Genomic DNA, 9,980 nt, shown 5'->3' with positions numbered 1-9,980 from the left:
CCTAGCATGAACATTTCAAAAGTCATCAGGCCAATTAATTATTATGCCATTGTCATGTAAGACAAGGGTGTTCTTTAATTCTGTGTTTTTGACTAATTATCCAATATGGCAGCTGCATCAGTTAGGTTGATGTCACAAGTTGGCATGTCTCAGTCTTGAGACCTCCCACAGTAGCCTATTAGGCTATACCAGACACACCTTTCATTGGAAAGCGATCAGATTTGATTTCTGCAGTCATCAGAATTTGACCTTTATTCTTAATTTGATTTGGGAATTATTTTCTTTCACAAATTTAGCTACTTCAAAATTACATGGTCAATTGGAAGAATGGATTCAACATGCTGTACAAGTGTCTTTTACCTTGACTTAATTTCTTTATTAACTTAATTTGAGCTTAACTCCTGCTCACTTACATTTTTTTTTCTTTTGCTCAACATTTGTAAATGTGCTTCTGTGTGAATAAAGTGTCATGTTTGTTTGTTCATGGGCATGGCTATCAATAAAATAAAATAAAACGTTTAAAAAATAAATAAATAAAATAAAAAAGGCAGTGACCAGGCGCTGTCAAAATACGTCATACATGCGCGACCATTTCACAGCTCCTGTGCTTTCGCCAGACCTATCTAGAAGGCGACGGACGGGTGTTAGCGACAGCAAGACAACTTATATTGAAATTGCATAAGGATTTATCTGTGTTAAAATGTTTAAAAGAAAGCTTACTGCACTGGATTACCACAACCCCTCTGGATTTGACTGTAAAGGTAAGAGTTACTCTCTAGGAGCTGACGTGGTGATCTGTACAGTTAGCAGAGCTAGCTAACCTTAATTAGCTGGCTGGTTAACCTAACTTGTCATCTGTGTTGCAAATGTTAAACGTTTTTATTCGTCCATCGTAGATGAATGCACTGGAGTGTATGGGTTTGTTAAATATGGGTATTTATAGCCGATATCGCTGAAATATGGCTTAACTATTGAGTGATACCCTAACCAAATACTGATACGTAACGTTACATTATCCAGCACTAGCCACCTCACTTGTGAGCTGAGCTATCCAGCTGCCAGGGCTCTGGTGTGATCTGGCAGCCCTGTCATGCCTTGTTGAATAGGTCGTCAGGTTCACTATCCTCTCATCATTTCAGGGATTTCAGGGATTTCAGGGACACTGTGGGGCACGCTGACTGGCTTGCGTAGCCGAGTTGTGTTTACTTGAAGTAAACTTTAGTGATACAATTAGACATTTTCAATAAGTACTTTTGTTTGATATGATAACTTTCAACATTGCCTTGACATCTTTGTCTGTCTACAGATGAAACGGAATTCAGAAATTTCATAGTGTGGCTGGAGGATCAGAAGATTAGACATTATAAGATTGAGGACCGAGGTAACCTGCGCAACATCCCTAGCTCTGAGTGGCCCAAAGCCTTTGAAAAGGTGAGTTGTTCTGACACACACACACACACACACACACACACACACACACACACACACACACACACACACACACACACACACACACAGGTTTACCCTATGTTGGGGGACTCACTGTCCCAATACAGTATTGTTATCTGATTTTGTGCTGAGTAGTCAGTTGGGCAGATGAATATTTCAGAAGCATCATCCCCATGGGGGAGTAGACTTTCGGTTTCAGAAGAAATTGCAATATGCAATGTAATATATATATATTTTAAAACCAATCCATGTCAAGCCATTTTCATACAGGTCATGTACAAGCCCATGGCAAACAAATCTTTGTACATCCACAGTAGACCATGTACATGACCTGTATACACATGGATTGGCTTTAAAGATGTGACGGTAAGAACCTGTATACACTATGGTCATAGCTGATCGCTGTTGTTCTCTGCTCTTATCTTGCACCAAGCCTCTAAAACAAATATCACTCTAACTCCTCTAAGGTCTTTTTCAGCTTTCCTGTATGCTGTGTTTAAATTCTAAATATGCCATTGTTTTCCTTTCCCCTTTAGTATCTTCAAGATGTAAATTGTCCATTTAGTGTCCAGGAGAGGCCTGAGTGTGTGGACTGGCTGCTTGGTCTTGGTGTCCGACTGGAGTATGGTGATAATGGTATGTTATGCTATTTCTTTTGATTGTTTATTATTGGTTGTTTATTAATGATTAGTTATGATGGATAGTGCAAACTATGCTAACCTTTTTCACAAATGCCACTGCCAATGTGATAAAGGATTTTGATTAGCTGACATATTGAATAAATAGCTGGCTTTCCTCCAGAGCTGGCAAAGACTTCAGCTCATTTGACACTCCTGTTGCAATACATATTTTCACCACTAGATAGCGCATGCGTCACACATTTGGGAGAGCCGTAGATAGAGGCTCTGACATTTGGCATCTCTCTGTCTCTTCATGAAAGCCGTCTTGGCAACATTAAGCTGTCAGACCAGAACATTTAAACATAAACCAGCTTCTGGCATGTATCTAAATGCCTGAAAATAGGTGTAAGAACTTATGGAATGATTGTACATTGATTGTACATGATCCAATAACTTTGCTTACTGATGTAGTGGTCTGATCTTATGCCCCCATCACAGTGGAGAAGTACAGGAACTGCCCTCCTCTGGCAGCAACCAATAACACCCAAAAGCCTACAGATCCTCTCATCAACCTGGACAGTGAGTGTTCTCTCTCTCTCTCACTCTCTCTCCTTTCTCCCTCCATCCACCTCTCACCATATGTCTTTCTCTTGTCTCTCTCTGTCTCTCTTTGGCTCTCTCCTTCATGTGCTCCCTCTCTCCCTCCTGCTCTCTCTCTCTTTCTCTCTCTCTCTCTCTCTCTCTCTCTCTCTCTCTCTCTCTCTCTATGTATCTCTCCTTCATGTGCTCTCTCTCTCTCTATGTATCTCTCCTTCATGTGCTCCCTCTCTCTCTCCTGCTCTCTCTCTCTCTCTATGTATCTCTCCTTCATGTGCTCTCTCTCTCTCTCTCTCTCTCTCTCTCTCTATGTATCTCTCCTTCATGTGCTCCCTCTCTCCCTCCTGCTCTCTCTCTCTCTTTCTATGTATCTCTCCTTCATGTGCTCTCTCTCTCTCTCTCTCTCTATGTATCTCTCCTTCATGTGCTCTCTCTCTCTTTCTCTCTCTCTCTCTATGTATCTCTCCTTGTTCTCGCTCCCTCTCTTTCTCTCCCTCTCCCCAGCCCATTTTTCTCTGTATGTTGTATTTCCTGTCTCAGGACCCCCCTCCCATAACGCCCCCTCCCCACAGCCCCATAACGCAGACCCCCCCCAACCCCCCCCCCCCTCCCATAACGCCCCCTCCCCACACCCCCAGTGTTTTCTGATGGAAGTGGTTGATTAAAAAAAAAAGCCAGAACACACACTGAAGTGGCTTCCCCCAAAAACCACGTCTGTCTTGACCGCCGGAATGACTGCTCACCCACTTCAAGCTGCCCAGAGCAGAGGGGCTGCTGGGAGTTGGAGTTCACTGACCCGTCCCGATATCAAGGGCTGTTTCCCCCAGAAATAGAATTCCTGGAACTCGCACAGAAATAGAATACCTAGAGCTGAACTTCCGTGACATTGTCTGGTCAACAGTATGAGAAAGGATGCACGGGAATCTATGAAGATCTCTCTTCTGCTGACCATCAGTCTTTGATTGATGAATAACTGAGACATAAGTGGCCATAAGTGTATTGTCCACCAAAGGCAAAGGCACCAAAGTTGTTCATTCATCTCACTCTCACACATCAGAATCATAAAGAAAGGGTTCTTGGGGTGCTATATAGAACCATGCAAGCTTTATAGAACCCTTAGGGAGTTCTTTTATGGACCCTTCAAAAATGATTTAAAGAACCATTTAGGGTTGCTCTGCTCTATATGAAGCATGCAATAGAACCATGTTTGGTTCTTTTAAAGCACCTTTTTTTTCTAAGAGTGTAGGACTGGGTAGTTTAATTATGTTTTGATCATGCCAGTGAAGTGCTATGCCCTTTCATTTTCTTGTCTTATTATTGATTGTCAGTAACAACACGCTGTTTTTCTTTCTCTAGTTAACAACCCGGACTTCAAAGCTGGGGTCACTGCCCTGTCCAATCTCCTTCAGATCCAGCGGCACGACGACTATTTAGTGATGCTGAAGGTGAGTGTAGTTCCGTGACCGGAGTGCTCAGAGATTCACCGCTACGTGCCTGAGCCCTTTAGTGTGTTGGGTTTTTTTCCGTGACGACGACTATTTAGTGATGCTGAAGGTGAGTGTAGTTTCCGTGACCGGAGTGCTCAGAGATTCACCGCCAGGTGTCTGAGCCTCTTAGTGTGTTGGTTTTTAAAGAAAAGAATCACATTGAACATTCCCAGATCCTCAGTGAATGATTTTCTTTTGACACTCCTTTGTGTTTTTGCAGGCTATAAGAATTCTTATTCAGGACCGACTGACCCCAGAGTGCATCGCAAAAGCAAACCAGTCAAAAGAGGCAAGTGAGAGCCAGATGCTCTTATCTATACTCTTCAATCTCACATTTACTCAGAGGTTGTAAGTAGCATGTGTTATGGCTATTGTGCTGCTTGCATGCCAGAATATGTCCATCTGTAACTAATTTGATGTGTTGTTTTTCTCTGAAAGGGCTTACCTGTAGCGCTGGATAAGCATGTCCTTGGCTTTGACACAGGGGGTAAGTGCCTGATGCACATACTCACACAGTCATGATTCATGGACCCCTTTCAACCGTATAAATAAACACGTGCGTTCCTGAGACATTCCTCGTGGCACAGAAAACCATTTTGAGCTTTTGTAGAGCATTGAGGTAAAGTCCGGTGCATTTTCCTTTCAAAGTGTATGTGTTGGTTTTGAACGCTTCATCCAGAAACCCTTTAGGTACAGATCGAAGGGGTCTAGAATTGTTCTACTGTTCTGCTGCCTGTGAGAAGAAAAGAAATGATAAAGGTCCGCACACTGATGGAAGCTCCCAAACGTTTATTTAGCACAACGTTTTGGACCAGGGTCCTTCATCAAGGTGCAACACTGTTGCCTGTGAGGTCATATTAAGGGGCCACTCACCGTCAATGGATACATCATACGATATATCAACAGGGCTTGTGCAATCTTTTATTGTCTTGTATTAGGCAGTAAGCAAAAAATGAACTAAAGCTTAGTTAAGGACCTGAATTTGCTTAATTAATACCATGAGCAAAGGCTAAAGCATAAACATTGGTAGATCAGTGCAACGCTCCCAAGCATCACATGGTTGTTTTAATCCAGTAATGTAAAGTCCCAACTCCTCTCTCTCTCTCTCTGTCTCTCTCTCTGTCTCTCTCTCTCTGCAGATGCCACCCTGAACGAAGCAGCTCAGATCCTGCGGCTGCTGCACATTGAGGAGCTGCGTGAGCTGCAGACGCGGATTAACGAGGCCATCGTGGCCGTGCAGGCCATCATCGCCGACCCCAAAACAGACCACCGCCTGGGGAAGGTCGGCAGATGACCAGCCTCTTGCATCCACATCCTTCTCTCCCATCCCTTCAACACCACCTGCCCCCCACATGCTCAAAGAAGAGTTTAGGAGACTATGGACAGTCCTCCTCCCCCCCTACACACACACACACACACACACACACACACACACACACAACACCCCCCCCCCCCCCAACGAGAACACCAAGCAATGGAGGACCATGCACTTGCTTTTTTATTTTCACCCCACACTGCATCAAAAGACTGTTTCTGGAGTGTCATTTTTCTGTTTTCAAAGTGCTGAACAATGGCCATAAAGTGGGATGTTGCGCGGCATACCCCACAGCCCTTCCTTCCTTCCCGTTTGGTTTTAATTTGGCCCTTTTCCTCTGAATGTCCTCGTTAAACGCTGTGAATGATAATGACATGCAGAAAAAACAGATATGAAATGTCTGAAGAAATGCACGCTGTGTGTCGTGTTTTTTGTTTTTCTAGTGTTCTTCTGTGAGACACAGTTGTCACATTTGGATGAAGAGGTGTGTGTGTTTGTGTGTGTGAGGGTTGTAGGCACAACTTAAAGAGAGATTTGGAATATTGAACTGAATGAATTTATTGACATTGAAAAATCATATCACAACCGTAATATTTTTTCAGAAAGATGGCGATTAGACCTTTTTCCCCCACATCGTGCAACCATAGAGGGCTCGGCATTGGCCGAGCAGTGTGATTTAATGCCTTTTGTTTCCAGCTGTTTTTCCCACCGCTACACTGGCTGAGCCTCTGCCAGATTGGCTTCTTTGGCCAGGATTACTTAATGGAGTAATGATGATAAATGCCCTACGTACTTAACACCATCAGTCCAGCCAAGTAGCAGTCTTCTCTTCATAGAGGGGAAGCCGGAGAGATTTTTACAACTGATCACAGAAACTGAGCCGTACACACCTTTTTTTAAAGAAGTCCTTGGTCACATTTTATTGTTATAAATATCACATTTTACAAAAGATAAAAAAGTATTTTAAAACATGAAGAACGGGGGGTAAAAAACACTTTTGATTAAGTTCAATTAAGCATGTGAAATACTAATTCCTCCTAGTGCACTCAATACTCAAAAACTGCAGGTTGGCTCGCGCACACTCAAAATACCAGGCCCTGTCGCACAAAGAGTGATTTCCAAGTTTCTTTGGCTTCATTTTTAAACAACAACAACGACAAAAATACAAACATACAGTAGAATGAGGTGAGGTATAAAACAAATTTACAAAAAAACTTTATTTGGAAAAATAAACAAAAATGTAGGTCACTTTTTGTTCCCTCCCCCCAGTTTTGTGAATCGTTCTCCCTGATGGTGTTGTGGCGTCGGTGGACGTCGAGGCTCGAACGTCGGCCTCGGGCCTTCCCGCCTCGAGTTGCGCACACCAGAAGCCTCGGAGGAGTTCCCACGGAGACGGGAGAGCGAGCGCTTCAAGATTCGCCCCCAAAATAGCACCATGCAGCTCGGGCTCTGTCATTACCCCTCTCCCTGAAACACAGATAATGGTCGCGTTAGGCCAACACAAGCTGCTCGGAAAACCCTTTCAAGACGACCCGTTCCCCTTTGACACGCAACCCCTCTCTAACTCGTTCTTTTTGTTTTTTTCTTTCTTCTTCTTTCTTCCTCCTCTTCTCTGTTTCGCCCCCCATCCTGAGCTAATTCGGCCGCTCCTCGTGTGTGGATACACAAACACGCGCTCTGATCTTTGGGGGCACATGTCTCTAGTTTCCGTGGTCGTGCGAGGCTTTGATGTCGCTACGAGGAGCGGCGAGATTTCGTCACCCTGGTCTGAAGTACAGTGATTTGGCCGCAGGTGGCTTCTACTTTTCCCTCCGGAACAAGCCTTGTAGTTGACGGGTTTGTGTGCGAGGTGTTTCCTTCTAAGCCTCTCTGTCATTTCTACATTAGAGGTGATTTCTACAGGTGTGATGAAATTACACAGTTCTCTTCTACCTGCTCATTTTGAAGGACTCTTGAACGACTCCTAAAAACCTTCAAGGAGGAGATTTTCCGAAAACCTCTTATCATAAACTAAACAGTCTTAACAGTCCAGAGGTCTGTACAACAGATGTTAATCTGATGTTAATTTAATCTCCTAAAAATGTGGTTCACTCTAAAAACAAGTTTTACACCAATCTAACAAAACTGCTTCATAGGCAGATTTTATTGTTATCTGTTTAGGGCCTGATAGCCTCATTAGAAATGACTCTGACCTGACCTCACTTAGAAAAGAGATTGACAGGTTGTGACTTAGCTGAAAAGATTGATCTGTTTAGGGTCTGATGGCCTCGTTAAACATGACACTAGGTGGATTCGACTTAGATTAAAAGGTCTTAAGACGACTGTATAACATGGTTATTTCTGAGATTCTGATACATTTTCAACCATGAAGTATGCACAACTCCGGGTTGAAAGGTATCAGAATCTCAGAAATAACCACGTTATGCAGTCGTCTTAAAGCGGCTACATGAAGTTGAATTCACCTACTGACATGACCTCACCTGGAAAGGTAATAGACAGGTTGTGACTTACCTTATAGACAGTTCGGCGACGCAAGAGCGATTCCGTACAGGTGTGACCTCTGCTCGGGCAGGTAGTCGTCTGTGAACTGGCTGGTGCCTCTGCTCATGCCAATGATGGCGTCTCTGCAAAGAAATCGCAACAGTACGCTTGTGAGGTGAGACGAGTCAGACGACAGACTAATAATGGAAAAGGAGGAAGCTGGTGAGTTTTTTTTGTTGAACTCAATCTTAAAAGAGGAGGCATTTTGTCCCAAGGATGAAGAAAAGCACTTGTCTGATGGCTTCCTGCAATACTTAAAGACGCTCTACAAGTACACATAGGCCTGTGTACAACCTGAACTCTACAGTCATTTCCTGTGTATTAGCCGCACTGTGTATAAGCCGCGGGACAGTGTTTTATGCAAGTTAAGAGACAAAAAACATATTAACACCACATTAGCTGCCCCCTGTATTCACCACATAGCTGAATAAAAATTAAATTCAAAATTCCATATAGCAAAATCAATGTATAAGCCACGGCTAATAGTCGGGAAATTACAGTAGTAGTATCAGAAAGATAGATCCCTACAGTATATCATGAGATATTCAAATAGTGGATAGGACATTTGGGAGGTTCCCCCTTCACTGTGAAGTGCTGTGGGCGTTCTGAAGAGCACTATATAAACATGGCAAAGTTGACATGGCAAAGAGCCCCACCTTCTCCAGTCCGTGTAGTAGAAGTGGTTGGCGTGGAAGACCATGCCGAAGGGGTAGTTGAGGCCGCTGTGGATCACCTGACGGCCCGTTCCATCAGGTGATATACACTCCAGCCGCTTCGTACCTGAGGAGCAGAGGGGGAGATGTGTGTTGCAGTATATCGGAGACGGCAGCAAAGTACAAAAACACTGTAAAACCCCCCCGGATCCTGTGGCTGTTGTGTGTGTCGGAGTGCTACAGTACATACCTGCATCTCCCCAGCACACTGACGGCTAACAGGGTTAAAGGTCAGAGCGTTGGGCAGCCCGATGCCCTCCTGGACGAGAACCTTCCTGTTCTGCCCGTCCACTGAGGCGCTCTCGATCTTCGGGGCCTCGCGGTTCCAGTCTGTCCAGTACACGGTTCTGGAGAGAAGCAGAGGCAGAGGTCAGACTCACTCACTCACTCACTTCATAGTAATCATGCGCTGTCATTTATTAATTGAAATTCAGCCAGACTCAGTTGTCATGTGTTTATCAAGAATGTCCCATCTCACAACTACACCGTTAACATTCTAGACTCACAGACAACACACTGGTGTGTTGGATTGCTGAGAAATGGCGCAAGATGGAGTCACTGTAGTTAACAGTAATTCTGCATGGCCGGTTAATCTAAAGCACATACTAGTCTTAAACACACACACACACACATACACACACTCTTTCTCTCTCTCTCACACACACACACACACACACACACACTGATTCTGATTGCCCCATGAGGTTTGCATTACATCTCCACCCCCCACACACACCACCCTCGCTCTCTGCACTCAGTTCCTCCAGATGTGATTGGGGGGCGGGTGGTGCTGGTAGTGGTGGGGGTGGGGGGTGCTGCTTGTGTGGTTTCTGGCCCCCACACTGCAGCCGCATCCCCACGAGACCACAGGCACATCGACTGAGAAGAGAAGAGAAGAGAAGAGAGGGGAAGAGCAGAGAGGAGGGGAGAGGAGAGGAGAAGAGGAGAGAGGAGAGGAGCAGAAAGAGAGGACAGGAGAAGAGGAGAGAAGAGAGGAGAGGAGAGGAGAGGAGAAGAGAAGAGAAGAGAGCACAGGGAGGAGGGGAGAGGAGGAGAGAGGAGAAGAGAAGAGAAGAGAGCCCAACATCTGGGCTGAGCCTGAGGGTGAGGGTGGCTCTCTGCTTCTAGCTGCCTCTCAGTCTCACGTGCACCCCCTCTCTCTTTCTTTCACTCTCTTTCTCTCTGTTCTCTCTTTCACCTATCCTTGTCAACTCTACCTTTTTAAATGGTTCCTTTCACTTCTTATCTTTTCCTGCTC

The 9,980-nt window shown here is 44.6% G+C and overlaps 2 protein-coding genes across 2 annotated transcripts in view; one reads left to right on the top strand and one right to left on the bottom strand.

Moving 5' to 3' along the window:
- Positions 1-589: 589 nt before the first annotated feature.
- Positions 590-6,008, top strand: rtraf (RNA transcription, translation and transport factor). Its single transcript, XM_062523596.1, has 8 exons — positions 590-761; positions 1,307-1,431; positions 1,986-2,085; positions 2,568-2,648; positions 4,023-4,111; positions 4,374-4,442; positions 4,592-4,640; positions 5,293-6,008. The coding sequence occupies exons 1-8, from the start codon at positions 701-703 to the stop codon at positions 5,445-5,447; spliced, it is 729 nt and encodes a 242-aa protein (XP_062379580.1). The 5' UTR covers positions 590-700; the 3' UTR covers positions 5,448-6,008.
- A 351-nt stretch (positions 6,009-6,359) lies between these two features.
- Positions 6,360-9,980, bottom strand: part of nid2a (nidogen 2a (osteonidogen)) — a 49,253-nt gene continuing 45,632 nt past the window's right edge. Inside the window, 5 exon segments of the mRNA XM_062523582.1 lie at positions 6,360-6,935; positions 7,980-8,092; positions 8,666-8,789; positions 8,913-8,930; positions 8,933-9,069. Coding sequence (XP_062379566.1) covers positions 7,981-8,092; positions 8,666-8,789; positions 8,913-8,930; positions 8,933-9,069 — 391 coding nt within the window. The 3' untranslated portion in view covers positions 6,360-6,935; position 7,980.

This window comes from Sardina pilchardus, chromosome 20 (genome assembly GCF_963854185.1).
Source record: "Sardina pilchardus chromosome 20, fSarPil1.1, whole genome shotgun sequence".
Taxonomy (NCBI): Eukaryota; Metazoa; Chordata; class Actinopteri; order Clupeiformes; family Clupeidae; genus Sardina; species Sardina pilchardus.
The sequence above is the reverse complement of the archived record's forward strand: the minus strand, read 5'-3'. Positions and strand labels throughout refer to the sequence as shown.